Source organism: Pezoporus occidentalis, unplaced genomic scaffold (assembly GCF_034315485.1).
Source record: "Pezoporus occidentalis ecotype Australia unplaced genomic scaffold, CSIRO_AGI_Poc_V1 ctg113, whole genome shotgun sequence".
In the NCBI taxonomy this organism is placed as follows: Eukaryota; Metazoa; Chordata; class Aves; order Psittaciformes; family Psittacidae; genus Pezoporus; species Pezoporus occidentalis.
The window spans coordinates 1,223,184-1,244,301 of NW_026912918.1; the positions used below are offsets into that span (position 1 = coordinate 1,223,184).

The 21,118-nt window shown below is 40.7% G+C and overlaps 1 protein-coding gene across 6 annotated transcripts in view; it reads left to right on the top strand.

Moving 5' to 3' along the window:
* Positions 1-21,118, top strand: part of SMG1 (SMG1 nonsense mediated mRNA decay associated PI3K related kinase) — an 86,360-nt gene that overhangs the window by 14,051 nt on the left and 51,191 nt on the right. For 2 of the 6 annotated variants that reach the window (XM_062634938.1, XM_062634948.1), the window contains exons 2-3: positions 15,015-15,178; positions 19,077-19,232. In XM_062634938.1, coding sequence (XP_062490922.1) covers positions 15,015-15,178; positions 19,077-19,232 — 320 coding nt within the window. Of the gene's footprint in view, positions 1-5,678; positions 5,942-6,227; positions 6,250-15,014; positions 15,179-16,440; positions 16,497-19,076; positions 19,233-21,118 lie in introns of those variants that run through there. The other 4 variants (XM_062634942.1, XM_062634972.1, XM_062634964.1 and 1 more) reach the window with 4 other exon arrangements.

Below are 21,118 nucleotides of genomic sequence, written 5' to 3' on the forward strand. Positions count from 1 at the left end.
AGGGATGCTCATCCTCCGCAGTGCCAAGCAGAATAGCCATGGCTGAGCTGGAACAGAGCAACTCCTGCTGCTGCTGCCCCTGAGTTTACCCCAGCTTTATCCGTACACCACGAGTGAAGGAGTCCAACTCATGCTCTGATACTATGTTTTTTTCTCATAAAGGCTAGTTATTGAGCTGTCACTTGAAGTATGACCCAAGTGACATCTCTAATGACATCATCAAATTCTTTTCCAGAGACTTCAAGGAAAGATAGAGAGGCAAGGATCTGGTAATGCTGAGACCTGAAACACTTTCAAAAACAGGTAGGAAAATAAGCCTAGAAAAAGCAGTTAAAATTAGTGGAGATTAAAGGATAAATACCCTATGGGAGTTTACTCTCTGTTTCACCTTCTAATTGTTAGACCTCTTAGACCAGTCTTTCTTTTAATTTTCATAGCACTCCACTATCAGCAATAAACACCAAACTGAGATAAATTAGCAAGTTGGATTCATTACACCATCCAAACAAATTCTCCTGGGCTTATTATGCCTTAAGGGCTTGACACTTTCCTGGCAGCCTCTTTCAAGTTACCCCTTCAACAAACACAACATAAACTTGGGTCTGCAGAGCATGAAAATTTATGTGAGAGAGCAGCTATTTTAAGAGATGGAAATTCTCAGATTCACCAGAAAGGTGAAGTATCAAGTACATGATTAATTTTTCAAAAGGACTTCACAGTATAATAGTCTACTGGCATCCACAGTAAAAGATAACTGCTTCCTGCTTCAACTTTGTCTTTTTCTGCAGTGCAGTGAATGCCAGCTCCATTCCAGCACTGTCTAGCATTTCATAATATGCAGTTGCTTGTGAGTCCTGATTCAGCTTTTGCTCTTGCAGGATGCAGTGCTTCTCATTAAGCTTCTGCCCAGGCTTTCCAGAAATAATGCAAACAGCACAAATTTCCCAACAGCTGCCAGTCAAAACAGGGAGCTCTTGCAGCAACATGAACTAATCTGCAGCCACGCTCCTTGGCTTGCACGTAACAGAACATCTTGGGCAGGACCTTGGGTACTCATTGAGCAGAGGGAACTGCTGCTTGTGGCACACATTTTATTCAGTATGAGTAAAAGCATACTTGATTCTTGGCCAGCACTGTCTACCAATCAGACATACAACTGTTCTAGTCTGATTTTCAGAGATGCTGAGAATTTTTTTTAACTGAGTTGCTATGATGCTGTCACTTTAACTATGTAAAACACTGCATGCAGACTGTGACTTTCCTCCAAGGCATTCTGTGTGGCTTCCAAAACTCGTAAGAGGATTGCTACAATTTCTGCTCTCCTGAAGATCAGCACGGAAACTACTGCTTTGGGCTGTCTTGTCAGTTTTACTCTGGCTGGGATTTAACAGGTGTAATATGGCTGATTTTATTGACAAAAGAAATTTAATTTTCTACCGTTTTTTCCTTGGACATTTCAAGACCTAAATATTTAAAGACCTAAAACTGTTTTAGGCTATGTATTTGCCAGGTCAAAGTAACTTAAATGACTGCTTGCTTAAGGACTAGTCACTTGAATGGATGCGTTCAGTTTATATATTATATACAACTGTTGCTGGTAATATGTAAATGTTTAGGACATTTAAGGAAGCACATAGTTAATAAACAGAAAATGAAAAAAAGCTTATACACACGACCAAGGACTTTTGTAGTCTATGATGTAATAAATCTATAACAAATATCTGTGACAGGCACTCAAATATTTACGCATATATTGTACATATTGCTATCTTACCTAGGAGATGTAAAATGTCTTAAAGATGCAATAGCCTTAAAGAAATTCAGTAGAGCAAAAATACAAGTTCTCAGAAATCTACTGTATTTGTTGCACTGATGTAGGGGAATACTGTTCAGTAAAAGTTCTTCTCTAAAAGACCTTGAGGAAATGGAGCAGATGGTTCCATGTCCTATACCAGTTAATTTTAAAGTGGGTTTATAAACACTCAGAAAAAGCAAAATACTATTTCCCTCAGTCTGTTATGTAAAAAAAAGGTAAAAGATGTTTTTTGTTAGTATTCAAATCACAGTGCACTTATTATGGAATTCCAAAATATCAGATTGACCATTTTTTTGCATTAAAAAGATTTTCAACACAAAACTGTAGAGTGGTTCGATATGCCTTGCTATTAGGACTATTTGTAAGTTGGATTTCTGTACTGATACACCACACAGGATATGGAAAGATTCCAGTTTGGGATGAAATAAGGTAGACCCCTATATAGTCTGCAGCGTTTGTCCATGATAGACAGTATCTGTGCTCGGCAGTACAATCTCCATAGATCATTACACCTGCCAACATTTTTAATGAAGAAAACAGTAGGAGTCCTGTGGGACCTCCTGTGCATGAGCGGATGGCTGTGCCTGCACCACAAGTACAATATGTTCTGGACACCCTGGGTTCTCTATGCTTGCACAGATTGGCCATACATCATATGTGTTTTGAGTCTGCTGTGTCCAGAAAATAGTGTATGGGGCCATCCACCTGAAAATCTGGTAGGTTACCGACAAAAATAGGATTCTGCCATCCAAGCAGTAGACTTGTCAGGTACAGGGAATAACTGTTCTAGGAATCCTTTCTAGTTCTTAAGAGGTATCCATCTGCAATATACAAGCTACAGGATCTTGGTGTCTGGTACTTCTCTGCTCTAGTTAAATACTCTTTTGCTCCTTGGCTTCTACCATATTTCCAGAGGAGGAAATAGCATCCCTTTCCCTCTCATGGTTGGTGATTATTTTTCTCTCAATCTGTAGCTTTGTTATGCATCAAAGTGAGCCAAGGGCCACAAGTGATTTGTAATCCTCAGAACATGCTGTTTTTTCTAGACATACTGCTTAGTAAGGAAATAAACTAGTAAGTGATAAAAGATGCAACATGGTGCTTACCACCCTGTTCCAGCACATTAAATGTATACAATCTGCACTTCATTCCAACTAAAAATAATGCTCAGATTAATACAGCTTTCTTTCATATATTAAATAATCATTACCACAAATTACAAAGCAGGAGAAGTGTGGTTCACAGTGTCTGTCACTCCAGAGTTCTGCATTAGTATGGATGCGGACAGTCTGATGGAGTGAATTGAGCATCTCACCCAGCAGTGAGAAGAGAGGCAGACCTCTGTGAGTGTCATCGACTCATTCTGAGGTGCAAAACTTGTTTTTCGAGTTCATATAGTTCTATTTTGAGAGGGTTCAGATTTAGACATCTTATTTATTTATTTTTTAACAAGACTCAAGAATCTACAGCTCCAACTGATGTCAGTGCCAGCCACTGAGTACCCAAAACTCAAGTCCCAAACTCGAGGACAGAAAATTAGAAGAATTAGAATCTTGAAAATCCTGGCCTCACCTTCTGTGGGCTTCTTCATTCAGAGTGGTGTCCGAATGGCCTTACCCATCTTTGCAAAGTGGCCGTAACTGAGAAAGTGCTATATAAATAATTATTGCCCTATCTTGGAAATCCTGATGAGCATTTTCACTATCAATAACATTCAAATTTCACGATATAATCATCCTTGTAGAAACAGATCAAGTATGTCTTCTCATTTGGCAGCTATAGAATATTTTACAGTTTTAAGGCTGTGCACAACAGCAGTTTGGAAAGCTAAACATCACTGATCCATTTTACAAACAGAGACAACTGCACTCAAAAGAGGGATCTGCATTATACCACACAGACTGCACCAAACTCACCACTAGAATACAAGATTTCTGATACAGAATTTCCAATACCAAACACTAAATCAGGCAGTTGTTTGTCATAGTATGCCAGCTTTATTTCTTGCTTTCCTTTGCTAAGTTAATATGAAAGGTAGTTAAAAACACATTCCTAGTATTGCCTTGCCCCTCAAGTGATTCATATTGTTACTGTTGTGATACTACTCAGTCATCAAATAAGAAAAATCACCCGATACATCACCAAGGGCAGGATCTGCTAGACTTTGTTGGAAAGGGCAAGCAAATTTGCAGCAGGTATTCTTACTACGCTTATAAACACGTAACTTTGCTGCATACTGTGTAATTCTGAATCTTGATTATAGAGAAGGGAAAAAAGATCTATCATGGGTCGTGGAATTGATTGTTTTTGCAAAACTGAATCACTTAAGATTCACATGCATGTGTCAGTTGAAACAGCCCGATGGGCACTGGGTCCTAGCACATTAAAATGGCATTGTGTTGCAATGAAGCCTCAAGATACAATTCTTATTTTATTTTGTCCTAGAGCTGATTTTTAAATATGTACACGTCTCGCACACGTCACTTATGGACTCTTAAGCCAACAAGAGTGTACCAGCAGGATGGTGGCTGTCCAGCAGAATCCAAGGGAGGCGGCAGTATGCCATCTGTCTTAGCCAAGTCACCACAGGACCATGGCACACAAGCAGAGGGGAATTTTAAAAGTCCCCTCAGGTCTTTCAGTGGTCTCAAATCTAGGATAATGTAATTAAAAAGAGGTTTTCTGCTCAGGTCTCTTTGCTGAGTATCTCACTAAGCTATTCTAATTTTTCATAACTAAGGAAATATTCTGCAGTCAGGAACTGGATTTATCAAATCAGCTAATGTAAGTTTCTGGTGTTGCAGGAAAAAATATGCCTGACAGAGTCTTCACATTTTTTAAGGGGGCAGAATAGCTCCCAAATTGAGGAGACTTTTATTTTACTCCCCTCACATTTCCTGCCTTCCTGTTTACAGACAGACTTTCCCCACAATGGGCATCTAGCAATGTGGTGACTGCTTTACACAGAAAAGTTATCTGGGCTTAGAAGGACACTAGTTCACTATTCTGCCTTTGAAATGCATTTTAGCAGCCGTGAGGAAAAAGGTAGGAAGGAGAAACCTTTGGGGTTTAGTTAGTGTTTAGCGTGGGATTAGTCTGCTTTTTGCTGACCGTTGCCAAACATCAGACTTCTCCTTGGCAGTCATATATAGGTGACATGTTCCAGTGGTAAGAAACGTGGGGATGAGGATCTGAACGATGCAGCTCCCCACAGACACCCCAACAACATTTGGGGCAGCACAGACCCACATCCTCCTAGCAAACGGAGATGGGCCCCAGACTCCCCTCACGCCCTGGGGTCCTTGGTCCCCTCAGCGCCCAGGGGCCCAAGATCCCCTCAGGACCCAGTGTCTGGGATCCTCTGGCTCCCCTCGCAGTTGGGGCAATGGGAGCCTCCACTTTCCCTCATGCTCTGCTGACGCTGGTCCCCTTCGGGGTGCAGGGGTGTCGGGATCCCCTCAGTGTGAGGGAACCCCCACACCCCTTCACGCTGCTCAGCCTGGGATCCCCTGGCAGCCCTCACGTCCACGTCCCCCCCACAGCTGAGGGGCTGGGAGCCCGTCTGCTGTCACCGACGCTGACAGCCCACTCAGGCTCCCCTCATGTCCCGCGGGCTGGGAACCCCCCTCCCCTCACGCCCCGGGGAGGGGTGGCGATAACTGAAGCCCGCTCCCCACCGCCCCGCACGACGAACCGCGCCGACCGACGCCCCGCGGCGCGGACAGCGGCGGGGAAACCCCACCCGCGGCTGCCGGAGGCGGAGCACCGCCCCCCCGCGCCCCGTCCCCCGCCCTCCCGGCGTGCCCCGCGGAGGGGGCGGGTGGCCCATGTCCGTGATCCCGGCATGCCGTGCGGCTGGGCAGCAGCCGGAGCAGCCGCGGCGGCCCTTTCCCCTCCCTCCGGTGTGAGACAGCAGCCGCCTGCGGAGCGCGAGTGAGGAGCCACCGCCCACGCCTCAGCTTCGCCTCTCGCCACCGCCTTCTTCGCCCCTGCCCCGCGCCGCTGCCCGGCCGGCCATGCCGTCTCGGGCAAGGTAATGAGCCGCAGAGCCCCGGGGTCTCGGCTGAGCGGCACCGGCAGCAGGCAGCACTACCACCCGCGGGGCTGGAATGACTGGCAACCCAGGTGGGCAGGGCTGGGGCAGGGGGCGCGGCCTGGCCGCCTGCGAGGCGTGGGGCAGCGGGGCTCAGCGGCTGGCGGCACGGCTCGGCCCGGCCCCGCCGCCGGGCCTGGGGAACGGAGCGGGGCTGTGCGGACCACGGCGGCTCGGGGCGGTGGCGGCGGAGGCACTTCCTGGCTGTTGGGCCTAGTTTGGGGCGGGCCGGCCGCCGGGCCTAGGCGGCGGGGAAGGGGTCGGCTGCGGCCGTGCCTCTGCGGGGCGCGGAGGGGGATTTCCGGAACCGTGTCTGCCGGCGGGGCAGGGACCGGGGCAGGTCTGTCACCGCGCGGGGCTCGGCGGGACCCGGCCAGGGCTCCGAGCTCGCGGGTACGGGTTCCCCTTCCTCCCCGCCCTGTCCCTTCGTCCCCGCGGTCAGCCTCGGCTCGGTGTAACGTACTGGGCTGATATCCGGTGTGTATCCGCAGGCAGCGGCTTCCCTCTCCCTGCGCTTCGCGGTGGAAGACGCTTCCCTGGGAAGCTGAAGCGCTGGGGGGCCTGCAGCGGGGTGGAGACCGGGGGGTGGGCTTGATAGCCGTGTTCCTTCAGTCTAGTTCTCAGCCGGCAGTTTATCAGAGAAGAACAGAGGCTGCAAGAGTACCCGTAGTCTTCTGAGGGTTAATAAAATAGTACGGGATTATTATTGGGTTTGTGTTCACCTGGGGAAAGTAGTTGAGCTGTAAGTAGGCTGGGGTGAGAGCTCATACAGTGTGTTAGCTTTTAAAGTGTGATACCTCTTAGTGACATTCAGAGCCTGCTCACTTTAGTCAAGTAGAGATAGTGTATTTCAGGTCCTGATCGATATCTGGTTAATAAATCTGATGCCAATGTATTTGCTGTACTGCTCAGCTTTGATACTTTAAGAGTCTAAATTGTCATGTAGGAATTGTAAATAAATTTGGTATTTCTTTCTGGTGGAAGACCTGGGGCTTTTTTAGTGTTTTTGGAAGTTTAACATAATATGGAACCCTGCTTTAAAACTTCCCAGCGAAGAACAGAGTGGCACGTGTTTGGGAATGTATTTACAGATGACAGTCTCTGTTGCGTGTGATTTAGACTAGGAAAATTGGGTGGATGTGAAGGTAAATCTTCAGATGAAACAGATGTAACTGCAGTATTTACTGTGAAGCAAGTTTTCCTGTTGCTCAAACAGCAGCTCAGCCTCAAGGGTTAACCCTAGAGGCTGTTCAGTTCTTAATGGTGTGTGGGGCATGGTTGTTTAAGTTCTAATTTCTACTTGGTTTAATAACTGCTTGGTTTAATAACTTACAACTTGAAAACCTCCTTGGTGACCTTTTCTTACAACATCTGGATATTTTGGGGAGGAATTAAGAAGTCTGATCTCTTTATTATTCCTTAACTACTACCTTGCTTCATATTTCTGGGCTGCAGCCTAACTCTTGATCTTCCAACCTGGAAGAAATTGGATATACATTTTCTGTCTTTGCAGTGGAGAGCTTCTGTAAATGCTTTCTGGCTGGGTATATTAATTTGTCACATGTTCTATCCTTTAGCCTAAAAAATTACATCTTGCAGTGTCTAGGAAGTTGACCTTTTCCAATATAGCGTTATCTTCAATAGGTTCAGTTATGTTAGGAAAGGAGCATCGTAGCTGCAGAAATGCTTTGCTTGGTGATAAGCCTGGATTAAGAAGTTACTGTCAGCTCAATGTCTGACTGGTCCATGCCCCATGATGTAGTTCGGTGCCTCCTTAGCTCTCAGGTACAGCTGCTGTAAGCTGGGCTGCTAAAATAGTTATCCCAAAAGCCACAGCAGGAAACAAAAATCTGAAAGCTCTAGAGGAAGCGTGGCAGACAAGGGTACCTTCGTAGCATGGATGGGGCCTAGTTCTGTTTCCATCATGCTGTGTGTTAGAGCTCCTGCTAAGAAATAGGTAACACCTCTTCGCTGGTCCTGTCACTTGTAAGGATTTAACTTTGTCTTTTCCTTTAAATATTATTAATCTGGTGAGAAAGCCCAGGAGTCAGGAATGTTCGCACAGTCCCAAACACAGAGCACATTTTTCCCTATACGCCATGCTCAGTTTTTTTAAATCTCAAAAAGATAGCTTTGGTGATACAGAACACGTGAGGCTACATTAAGATCTCACAGAAGTACACAGAGATTAAATCAGTCTTTGTTGTTTTGGCGGTAACTAATTTTTTTACAAGTGATTCAAGTGCACGGTAGGAAGGAGATCTGTTGCATAAAACTGGCAGTGTTTCTTTTTCATTGATTGTTTCGAGTGTGCTCTTGGACAAACCCCACGACACAGAATACACCCACTTATTCTTCCCTTCCCCTTTCTTTTCTGTTAGTTTCGTTTAGCTTAGGTGATGTTGCTGGCAAATGCTTTCTTGTGGGGCGTGGAAGAGGGAATGCACGTGGCCAGAGTAATGAAAACTGCAGTAATGGTAGTTGTTTCAAGTTCCTGAAAGGGAAAGAAGGAACTGCTAATGCACAGGTGTATCATCAGATGGATTGTGTTTTCAAGCACACATTTTTGTCTGTGTAAAGAGAACTAGATTGATTGTCATTACTAGGTCTAGATTCTTCTCAGTTTTTAATAACAATAATCAGCACTGGGATTTGGGGGGAAACACTGTGAAACTGGAAGTTGGAGCCCACATTCTTCTTCAAGGGAGAATAGTTTTTAATTGCGGTCTGATTTTTTTTCTTTGTGCCTGCATGAATGCAGTAATATCTGTGAGATGCACATGGGCTGGTTTTCCTATAATATGTGTATGACAGTGTATTACAGAGGAAGAAGTTGTCCTAATATATATGGGCATATTAATTTGTGCACTGAGGTGTACCGGACCCTAAATTAGCATCAACACCAAAACTTCTTGGATAAATGTTGGATGTATGTGATAAAGAATAGTGAGGGTTTTGTTTTTTTTTTTTTGAGAAGGCTTGATAAGATCTTGTTCCTCCTTCTTCTAATCTTTATAGCTTTCTAGACTTGTTTTCCTTTTGTTTGGTAAATTTCACTGCATTTTCCCTGATATGAGGGGAAAAAAATAAAATCATATCAGTGTGCAGGTCTTGCATGTGAGCAGAGTTAATTCGGTAGAGTACTGAAGGCAAATTACATACTGAAACAAGCAATACTTCCCTTTGATAGGGAATGCAAGTTTCACATGCTTAGGTGGTACTAAGCAGGAGTGTGTGTTCAGAGTAGCAGGTTAGCAAGTGCAGGGTGCACTATGGCTTTCTTATTCTTAGGCAGAAGTGAGAAAAGGAAGATAAGATTTTAATTAACAGGACCTCTCTGTCTCTCCTGTCATAATGTAGGTTAGCAGGGGAGTATACAGAAAAGAGAAAAATCATTCACCTCTGAGAAGTTCCAGAAATACGTTACTAAGTTCAGTACTGAAATTCATTCCTGAAAATTAAATATATTGTTCTCATGCAATGTGAGTGTTATGAATTACTAATTTCTGTTGGCATGGTTCCTGCCAAGCCAGGTTACCGCCTAGGTCCCCATGGGTCTAGACATGATGAGACAAGACAATGAAATATGTCTCCTCTTCCAGGTAGCTTACAACCTAAGCAAGAGAGCAGTATTGGCTGGCTCTTCATAACTGAGGACAAGTACCCCATCTTAATTAAAGACAGGACAGGAGGCATTGGCAGAGAGCAGGGAAACTAATCAGAGCAAAACGGCTAAGAAAGTGATGGTTAGAACAGTCCTTTTTACATGGCTGTGGAGGGCAGAGATATATCTTACAGAAGGCAAGCACTAGTTGTGGATATTGTCTGTTTATAATGCTGGATTAACACATTGAATGACAAGCAGAGTGATAGTAGTGTAGGAGACAGGCTTTAATTCTTCTCCATTTGCATGTATAAGGAACAAAGAAAATGTTTGTTAGAAATTGGCTGAAATCTTAGTTTGAACAGGTCTGTAACTGAAAGATCTGAAAGTTGACAACATAGAGGTGTTTGAAGATGTCACTGAAATTAGTCGAGAATGGGTGTAGTGTCATGAAGGATGAAAGTTTGTAAGGCTTCTCCGTGTTGTCAGGGATAGCTGAGAGTGGAGTGTGCTGTGAGAGGTGCATGGGGGCAGAGAGACAGAGAAATAATCTGTGATGTTGAAGGCAGTTTAGAAAATGAGATACAATATTAGTTGTGAGGTGCCATTATGAAGAGGTCAATGGAAAAGCTTGGGAAGAGATTCAGTGAACTGTGTGGGAGGTGCTGAACAGGAACGGGTTCAGCTCTGAACTGGCAACAAGTAATATTTGATCTCCTTTCACATGTGAGTGTGTTGAATATGGTGATAATGTTGGAAAGCTATGAGATCAAAAAGGTTTTTTGGGTTTGGGTAAAATAGGGGAGCCTAAGTTTGTAATGTGAAAGCCTTTGTTTTTAATGTGAAGACAGGAGAATGAGATGCGAGAAAGATAAAAGAAGATGAAAGTGTGTCAAGTGGGAACCAGAGGGAACTTGGAGAACAGAGTCTTCCATATAAGAGCCATACTAGATCGGACCAATGACATAGCTAGCATATTATCCCGTATCCAGAAATGGCTATCAGAAGATGGCTATGCAAAAATAAGGGCAGGATGCATATATGTGATACATTTCCTAATGTTCCCTCCCAACGTCTACCACAGGACAGAAGGAAACTGTTGAGCTACTATGTAAGAAGGGAGTGATGCAGAATCAAGAGGTTACTTAAAAAACTACTGTGACTGCAGGTAGTTGTCCAGCATTGGAAATGGCAGAATTGCAGTAGTAAAATAGTTAATTAGTTGTTATTTTACTAGTGGAAAACACTAGTAGGCTACTTCCACTCTTATTGTGTTCTCTCAACACAGAAGTTGAAACAAAAGTAGGCTTTGGGGTGGGCTCAGCAGGTATGGGTGGGCAAGATGGACCAAGTGTTGAAAGAAGAGCATGGCAAAAGAAGGCTGTCATAGCTCTGCATGCTGGTGGAAGAAAGGTTGAAAACTTGATTGGAAGCTGTTAATTGAGTGGATACAGTGACTCTAAGTTTTAAGTGTTTTATTGATAGAGATTTTAAGTAATGAAGAATTTTTCTGCATTGTAGCAAATAACCTTGTCAAATAGAGCAAATAAGCCAGTAAAATTGACTGGCTTGAACAATAATACAACTCATATGGTGGTTTTCTCAGAATAAATCTTCCATGTAGATTCTGTACTTGGAAATAAAATTAAGTGATTTGTGTCTCAAAATAATACCCATATGGCAGGGTCACTCTGAAAGAGCTGCAGATAATGAGTAGTATACACCAGATTGTTTGTAACAAGTTGCTTGGGTAAAAATTCCTAAGGCTTCCATTTAACAGAAAAAAGATGATATATGATAACATTGACCTGTTTTTCTTAGAGACTTTTTCTAAGCCAGTTGGTCCATGCTTTCTTCATTCATACAGGTTAGCTAATCAAATCAGGCCGATGCTTCTGATGGAATGAGTAGACATTTTTGAAAAGTCTAGCTTTCCTTTTGTATGTGTGTCCCCCACAAAAAGAAAAATTTTGGGTTTAGGGAGAACTAGTGCTCATTTCTGCTTATTTACATAGGTGAATTATTTTCTTTTTCTGATGGATAGAGGCACATTAAAAACCACCCTGCAGAAAACTGAAAGCAGTCTCTTCTGTATAAATGATATTGCTAAACCAGCGTATGCAGGAAATTGGTGCCGGTGTTGGTGGTAATCAGGTAGTCTTCCACCCGGAGCCAGGCACAGATGAAAACTGTCATGTGAGCTCTTGAAGTACTTTGTTTAGTCCCCATCAAGGAGCTTTTCAGGTGGAAATAAATCAGAGTAGCATCGTGAAGTGGCAAATACACTTTTGCAGCTACAGTATAAGGTAATCATAGACATGTTCATTGTTTCAATTTCCCATTCCCACTTTGTCTAATATTGCATTTGTATTTCAGCTTATGTGTTGCTAACATTTTACCTTGTAGTTTTATTAGTATACAATGTTTGCTCAAGTCTGTGACAATGTCAATGTATGTAACTGACAGATTTGTTGTTACATAGACTTCTTTTGAAAGATGGTGCCTTAGGTCTGTGACATAACCTGCCATCTGCTTGGCACAGTATAATTAAGATGCAAATACTGCCATGTGAGCAGATAAAGGCTCTCCTGAAATGCAGGCATGAGTTGGGGTAGCTGGGAGTACAGTTCTTCCCATCGCCATGTGGGATGGCTGCAGTGTACCTTAAAGGTATACTGGAGGGAAGTTGAAAAAGTAAGACTTTGACAAGTACCTGTCCATAGAGTGGCTGCATTTTGAGTTCTAAGCGGTAGTCTTTCAAAATCATGAGTACATTGCTGACATGAAAAATGGTATGTTTTTCAGAAACACATCTGGAAATTCAATGTGACAGGTACTTGGGTTGTGTGCCCAAGTCTTGACAAGCCTGCACCACGAACTCCCAGCATGTTGTGGCAGGAGCCTGCAGTAAGGTTTGCTCCCCACCTAAGACATGGTGTGCATCACTGAACAGCTAGAAATGCACAGACCCAAGAGGTGGTGGGCTCTGCTTTTGGTGTGGATCATACTGCAGACTTTCTTTGGTTCAGAATCCTCCTTCAGAGCTGTATGGGTTTAGCAGCCAGTTGGGTCATGAAACATCGTTCTCTGGAAACAGTATCTTTCTACAAAGCAGTTTTTTCTCTGCCTCAAGGGGTAGAAACTGCTGGATATCTAAGTTATGCATTTATTATAGTGGGAACAACTTTTTCAGTGGGAAGTATTGTGTCTTGTTTTGATGCACAGGACAACAATTACACATTTTTAATAAAATTGTGCTTCCCTTTTAGTCAGGTGATGAAGTGTGAACAGGTTAGCCTGCAGAAAGCTGTTCCCAAAGACAGAATGAAGCGAGCGTGTGGATTTTCTCAGGGAAACAATAGGCTTATGTATTTTTACCACAATGGAAAATTTTCCTAACTGTTCAAAGGCTGTGCTGCAGGAAGGGAGGTTAGCTGATGAGAACACGTGTAGTCCTTCAGTTGATTGGGATACACAGAACAGTCTTAAAAATTGTATGTTTAATCAGTTTGCCTTCAGACTCAATGCTTGACAATTGGAGATGGTACAGTCTACAGCAAGTTGTCTTGAAAAAAGCAGTGTTCTTTGGGGAGGTACACTGTTAACCCATCAGTTCTTAAATTTAGCAGTTGAAACTTTGTCAGTCTATTTCATTGAAAGGCTAAAATAATTTGAATCCTTCGTAATAAACTGCTGCTCCTCAAAGTGATCTGGAAGTCTGCTGTTTTACAGCAGGGAGAAAATCTGGTGGCTCTAGCTGACTGGAAAATTTGCACATGGTTTAGGCCCATTTAAAGTTCATATCATTTGAAGGTACTGTGCAAAACTTTACTGTTCAGCATTACTTAGGTGAATGATGAAGGTCCAACTGTATAAGTATTGCTGCAATCCTAGTTGGCTGTCATAAGCAGAGACTTTTAGTAAGGTCTTGCGTCTTGAGTAGCATAGCCTATTTTATAAAATAGGCCAAGCAGTGCTCAACAACAGTAGATGTGATGCCACACTGAATACTGAGCAAGAAAGAGTCCTATTGTGTGTATCTAGAGATTAATTTGCTTATAGAGCAGAAAGGAATAATACCTGCCAAGCAAACCTGGTGTCAACCTTTCACTGTAAGAAAGGGCAAAAGCACAATTTTCTTCTTTGGAACCTTGTTCCAAATGATAGTATATTGTCTTTTAATATTCGCATAAAATATGTGTGTGGGGGTGTTTTCTATCCCAGTTGGCTTTGCAAAAATCAACCCTCATGGTATTACTCTTCCAATTCTACTGAGGGCAAACTATTTTTGAAAATAGCAACTAAATAGTATTTAACTCCTTTCCTCTGAATTTGTCTACCATTTCTAGTCACAGTGTTCTTTTGAAACATAAAAGTGAAAGGCTTCTTCCCAAGAACATGTGGTGTTTTTCCTCACATGAGTTGTACTTAATTTACAAGAATGAAAAGGAATGAATGGTCTGTCCTGCTTTTTCTTAAATAATCAAATGAGCTATCCAAAGACTAAAATAGAAATAGTAGATCGTTTGCTTAAAGAAGAAGACCTCTGTAAATAATTTCAACAGTGTGATTCCAAATATATTTGAGTCAAACAAAATTCTGTGGATTTTTCTATTGGATGAGCATTGTTTTACTGGTTTCAGTGTAAAACCTCCAGTACTGCTTGTAAGAATGTGTTTAAAGTGATTGGTTGAATGTGGGTTCCAAATTTTCATGTGTGCAAGTTTCATGTGCTAAAGTTACTGTATGTTTAAAAATGAAATCACATAGTATATCCAGTGAGAGTTGGTTCCATAATTTTCACCTTTTTCCTTAAAAACTTATTCTAGGTTATAAATCAGTTTTCTAAGATGAGTGATTTTAACTTAATATAGATATTTTTTTAACTCTGTTTTTATCTGCAAACATTTACTCTGAAAGATAACAACTCTTAACTTACATTGCAGGTTTTGCCACAGTAAAGCCCGTTCTTTTGTTTTGCAATTTTTGTTTTACAAAAATTTAATGTACAATTCCTATATTGATTACCAGTGACATGTTAGTGATACCTCCATCTAATAAGTGGGTATATTGCTCAGTAAGGCCCGTAGCATATTATGTAGATGTTCATGTGTGGATTAGTAATGACTCGCAAATGGGAGACACTGTATTGCCTAGCTGTGATGTATACCTGTACATAGTTGTATTTTATTTTTCAGTTTTGGGAAGTAATTTTTCCTTATATAGGCCTCCAACTTGAAAGAGATTTGATAACATCCTGAGGAAAGGCAGTGGCCCACTAGAATACATTTCTTTTGCATGTTACTGTGATAATGAATCAATTGAGTAAATTCTAATCCCAGTGTGAATTTAGGGTCACTTTTTAAGCAACAGGTTAGATGTATTTCCTGTGTCAAAAAGCACATTTGGGATTGTCATTTAAATATGTTGCATTTATAAATGAATGTGAATCCCGCTCCTGTTATACCCCTACATAAAAAAAAATATTTTTCTCTTTATAGAACTGACAGTGCATCAGCTGACCAGGACAATTTAAAATACTCTTCATCCAGAGATCGGGGCAGTTCTGCCTCCTATGGATTACAGCCCTCAAATTCAGCTGTGGTGTCTCGACAAAGACACGATGATATCAGAGTCCACACTGACATACAGAATGAAGAAAAAGGTATACAGATTGCTGTTTCATGTGTAAATTGTGAGGGGACATTTGGAGAAAGGCAGTAAACTTGAAATGGTGGAGATTACTCCCCCCCCCCCAAAAAAAAAAGGACAGTGAACAGCTCATTGCCATAGTATCACTGTGCTGAGAGATTTATCAGGGATAAAAGAAATGTGGTTGGTAGGAATAGTGAGAAAAATATGCAATTGCATTAAGAGAAGAATGTAAGAGAAGACTTAATGCATTAACAGAATAAGCAGTCTTCCCCTAAGGAACAAGATTCTGGATGTGTTGGTCTGCAGGCTGTAGTTTCTTCCTGAACACTGTCTAGTGCTTCTGGTGTTGAAAATTGACTGCTTGGCTAATCTGACACATTACCTACTGCAGCAAACTGGAATCTTTCTTTGGAATAAAATCTATAGTTTCTCATTAATGGGAATTTCTACTTCTATATGCCTCAGTCAGACTTCATAGAAATCATATGATGGAGGATTAAGACTTTCTCCTTTTTTTTTTCCTTGTATTTTTCTAGTATGGAAATACTTTGTTTAGAAAATAGCTAAAATTCAGAATCATCTCTCAACTTTATTAAAAAGAAGTCTATATTCTGATTTTTCTTTTTCTTTTTTAAATTCCTAAATACAGGTATCAAACAGGAGGATGTTTTTGCTTGCAGAGTCACTTTTTTGACTATGTAAATCTTCAGGCAGGCCAGACTCAAAAATCTCACAGGAATATCAGTGTGGGAGTCTTTGTTCAGGAACAGAAAAAGCATTCGCATTCCTCTACTTCTGTCCTATAACTACCTGTAAAGAACTGTTGCATCTTAAGGGAAGTTACAGCTGGGTGTGCTGCTGCAAATTTATTTTTTATAAGAAGTAGGTGTTAGTAGGACGCAGGAGCATGAAACAGGTACTTGGTTTATCTGCATACCTTGAGAACCTTAGGATTTGGTTAACTTTAACAGAGAAACTTCTCAGAAAGTGAGTGTATTTGTCAATGTGTCTCCTAACATGGAGAGTTTTACTGTGTTTCACAGACTAGCGTAGTAGGTTATTCTTACACTTTGAAGTATGCTAGTATTTAAAGAATGTACCGGTAATACATAGTGAAATAGTAAGTTTCAGCTAAATTTAGCAAGGTAGTCTAAAGTTGCTGGGAAGGTGCCATTTGAAAAGAAAAATGCACCTATCTCTCCCTGAAGTATACTGTATCTTAAAGTGCTGAGCTAGCAGAGACATGCCCTGTAACTATGCTGTTTTGTTCAGGTGTGACTTTGAAAAGAGATGATTAGGACATTCTGTACTATAAAACTAAATTCCAGGTATTTCTAGTTCATTTTTATTTTGGGAGAAATTGATAAGCTTACAGATGCAGAATAGTTTCTTTGTTTACTAAGATTTTTCAATGAATCAGTTGGAGTCTGCCAGCATGGAATTTTCATTTTAAGGACTTCTAGCTTTTCTGTCCTGGATAATCATGTGCTGTAAGTACCCAGAATCCTTGAGAAGAGGTTCCACACATCCCCTACCCCCCTTCCTCCCTGTTTCTGATATTGATAATAGAAATGACTTCTCACTTGATAACTTTTAGAAGTTGTTCTGGTTTGAAAACCTCCAAGGATAGAAGGTTCTATAAAACCTCCCTTAACAGCCAGTCTAGGGCTTTGCCGCTCTGCTGGTAAATAATTGTTTTCTCATATCCGTTTTGAATTTCCCTTGCTGTAGCTTGTGACTCTTAACTCCTGTCGTTTTCCTCTGCACCTGTAAGATTAGTCTGGCTGGTTTTCCCTCTTTTATTACTAGGATTTTTAATAGCCCTTCATGTTAACTAGTGGAAGAGTACAATTATACCTCTCCCCTTTGTCTTCTCTCCTTTACTCTATAAAACAAGACAGAGGAGTTAAAAGTTTAAAGTTTCTAAAACTAAATAGAAGGCTCTTGGGATTTTACTTCTCAATGAGATATTCGCCCTTCCTGCAACACTTCCCTCCCTTTTGATTTGTAACTGAAGTGCTCAGAGTCCTTACTGCTAAAAAGATACTGCACAAGTATTTGTATGCCATGGTATCTGCTTTTTTATGCTAAAATTATTAACGGTGACGTAGGTGATCATATCCTTATTTGGCCTCAGATTTAACACTTAAAGGGGAATTAATAGAATTTGTATATATCAAGATTTTCAAAAACTTTTTATACCAGGAGGTAACTGAAGAGAGTTCTGACATTCTGAAAAAAAAACCCCACTTTTTAAATTACTGTAAATGACAGTTTGTTTTACATTGTTGCCAAAGATGTACCATTTACATGTCAAGTGGGAGAATATAGGTTTGTGTTTAACTCATTTAAGAAAATGACAAATATGCTGTAGCAAGTACTACATGCCTTTGCAGAAAACCAGAAAAGCTGCGATATTTTTTGTGCTAAAGTATAAAGTAACTTTTAAGAACTCCAGTAGTATATGATAGTATGTATGATAGTCTGGTTTTGATAGTTGATGTCTGTGGTCTGAATGCATGATTAGCTGATGTCTTCAGTTAAACTAATTTTTTTGTTGCTTTGAATTTTAGTGATACACTTCTGTTTAGTCGTAATTCTTGTTGTTAGAAATAATTTTCTTCATGGGACAATGTTGGTTTGTTATGGTAAAATAATGTTAAAGTGTCATACATATTAGTTTATGTTTAAAAATTGGGTTTAATTTTGTAAATGCAAATAACCACAGATTACAGTAATTGTAACTAATTACAACTGAGACTTTGGACAGGATTTTCTGTAATGGTAGGATAGTCCTGTTTGTTTAGAAATGCAAACTTCTACGGGTAGCTAACAGCTTCTTATCAGAAGTTTTGCTTTCAAGATGATGTTCTTTACATCTACTAAGGTCAAGATTCACCCTGATATTTGAAATAATTTCTTTTTAACTATCCTGTAGGCTGCCTCTTTACAGAGACTCTCCTTTTCTCTCCTTTTCCCCAGGCTTTCCTTTATAAACTGATGCAGGTGGAACTGTGGATATACCTTTTCTGAAAGAAGCCTTGCATATCTTTTGTTGTTCTGGGTTGAATTTTACCAGTTGATTTTCTTCCCTGTCTCAGGCAGGGAGGCAATTTAGAAAGCTTGCCTGCACAGCTGACTCAAAAGTGATCTGTAGTACATTGAGTGAGGTATTGGGCAGGCTCGGGACAGTTTCACTTCTCCACAGTACTGCACAGGAAGAACCGGTCCTCACAGTGGTGTGGCAGACTGGAAAAATCTTTGGTTTCAACATTTAAGCATATAAAATCTTGTGGATCTAGTTGTAAAAATAATTGAATTGCTCAGAATGACACTTATATTGCTGTGTTTTATAGTTACCAAAGATATACTGTGTGTATTTCAAGTGGGAGAATGTAGGGTTGAGTTTAATTAAAGTATTAGTGTGTGAAAATACTGACTGTTGTATGTTTAGGGAGAGTTGTTCAATCTGTACAGAAAATGACCTGTGTTTTTTCTTAAAAGCTTTTTCCTTTTTTTTTTTTTTTTGACCATTTTACTGAGCCTGTGTGGTGGATTTATAACAAAAACTGAGTAAAAAATTATTCTGCATAATCAAAGAGTTTGACAAGAAGGGCCCTGTAAAACACAGGGTCAGAAGTAATAATAAGAAAAACCCAAATGCAAAAAGATCAATGTTAAACTTTATTGCAATAGAGATTTTTTCATATGCTTCAAAAAAAGACTGATAGATTCTGAGTATCTGACCTGGAACCTTACAGGGCATAACAAAAACGTTTTTTTGCATGTGAGAGTGAAGAAGGTGGTAGAAGCTAGAGCTGCTAATTTGCATATGAATTGAATAACTCATACTACTAAATATATGGTCTGATTGCCTGTTTTAACCTCCACTTGTTTTTTTTCCACAGGTGGCTACAGTGTCAATGGAGGATCTGGGGAAAATACTTATGGTCGGAAGTCGTTGGGGCAAGAGCTGAGAGTTAACAATGTGACCAATCCTGATTTTACCAGTGTTCCGCATGGGAATCGTGCTTTAGCCACAAAAGACATGAGGAAATCACAGGGTAAGGATACCACAATTTTCAGGAAAGAAGGATCTCTTTTGGCAACATATCTTGTTCTGAAAAGAAGAACTAGATGATCTTAAGGTCCTTTCCAACCCTAACTATTCTATGATTCTATGATTAGGCAGTCTATATGGATTTTGTTTTTTGTGATACATGATATGATATTGATAGAAACTGTCATCTTGTATTTACTGTTCCTGCATTGCAGCTTCCCTCATACATTAGGCAGATCTCTCAACTGTATAGCTTATGCTGTCAATCTTTCAGTTTTGTTTAAGTAGCTTTTGAACCCTTATACAGGTTAGCCAAATTTGGCAAAGAGATCAAAGGCTTCAGGAAGGAGAAGGTACTCTTAGATTTGTTGAAAATCAATGCCTGAGTAAAAAGTTGTTAATTAACAAGTCCCTAGTGTGGGAAAACCTGCAGTGGTGAGCTCAACAGTTATCTGTTCTCCCTGGCCTGCAGGTCAACTAGTCATCACATCATACCAGCTGATTAGTCAGTAGATGTGCACTCCTGAACCAGCCACAATTCATGCTCCCTCTTGCTCGGCTGCGTATTAGAGGCCAGGAAGGAACTGGAGGCATCATAAGAATGTGGGCAAGGTCTTGAGTTGTAATGAGAGGAAATCTGGAGTTTCAAGAATGCTGGGCACGTTTTTGAGAAAGAAAGCTTCACTTTATCCACTATTTGGGCTTAATTTATAGGTTTTTTTTTTAAAAAGCAAAAGTTTTTCCGAGGGCTTTTGAATTAAAATAGAAACTTAGTTATGACTAAACACTGTCATTTATTGCATCATTTAGTATAAGTGGTAGTTGAGCCACTGACAAAAGCTGTGACTGCTTTATGCCATCCATGCAAGTTATAAACATATACAGACATGGTGTTTCATCTCAGGAATTTATATTTCAGAAGATACAAGTGAAGAGTGAGTGTGCTTTGCAGGTAGAAGAACTGAGGTGCAAGTGGTGACATGACTGTTGCAAAAGCCCGATCCTTGGAATGGGTTAAACTCAAGACTTTGTAATCCCATTGTGGCATCTTGATATAAAAATTATTCAGTCCTTGTAGCACCTTGAATTATGTCTACATAGAAGAAATAGAGAATTGTCTAATAGAGAATTATGTGTAAATAATATTTCTGGTAGTGGCTTGTGCATGAATTTACTATTAATAGCGGCAGAAACTGTTCTCCTATGTATGAGAGCACCTTTTTAAGCCTTAAAATGTTAAGAACTATAATTTCAGATGATTTAAGCTTCTGCCTGTGACTTCTGTGTTGCTGTATGTGTTGTGTCCTCTGTCTGGATGTTGGTTTTTCAAGAGTTTCTCCTTTTTAACTGGGTTGTGTTTGTAATTGCAGGTTTTGGCAAGCTATTTTTATTTTTCATATTGTCCTCAAAATCCAGTGGGATTATGTTACAACAGGATGTTTTGTATTTGTTTTGTTTGGTGTGAGCTTTGAGCAATTTTTATAATGGCTGTCTTTGAGTTAGCACGTGGCTGAGACCTTGCTGCTATTTCACAAATGGAAGTTAAACAGGTGTTTATTGGCTAGTGTTTTGATTTCAGTATAACATCAGTTGTGTTCTTGGTTAGCTTATTCTTTTATTTTTAGGTTATGATTATGGCTCAACAGACAGCTAACGTTTACTCTTTTAGGGAGTAATGCCAATGTTCATCAGTTATTAACTGGATGCTGCTTTTAGTAGAGAGCTTTGAACAGTATGTCTTGTTCTAGCAGCAGTTAATTGTGTGTTTCATACCAGTAGCCTTGGTAGTGGTAGCTTTATTTACACAGTCCTGGTTTCAGGATTTATTTGTGTGTAGAACAGCACAACCATATTTCAAAATAAATTACAGCTTTTCCTGAAGAGATTACA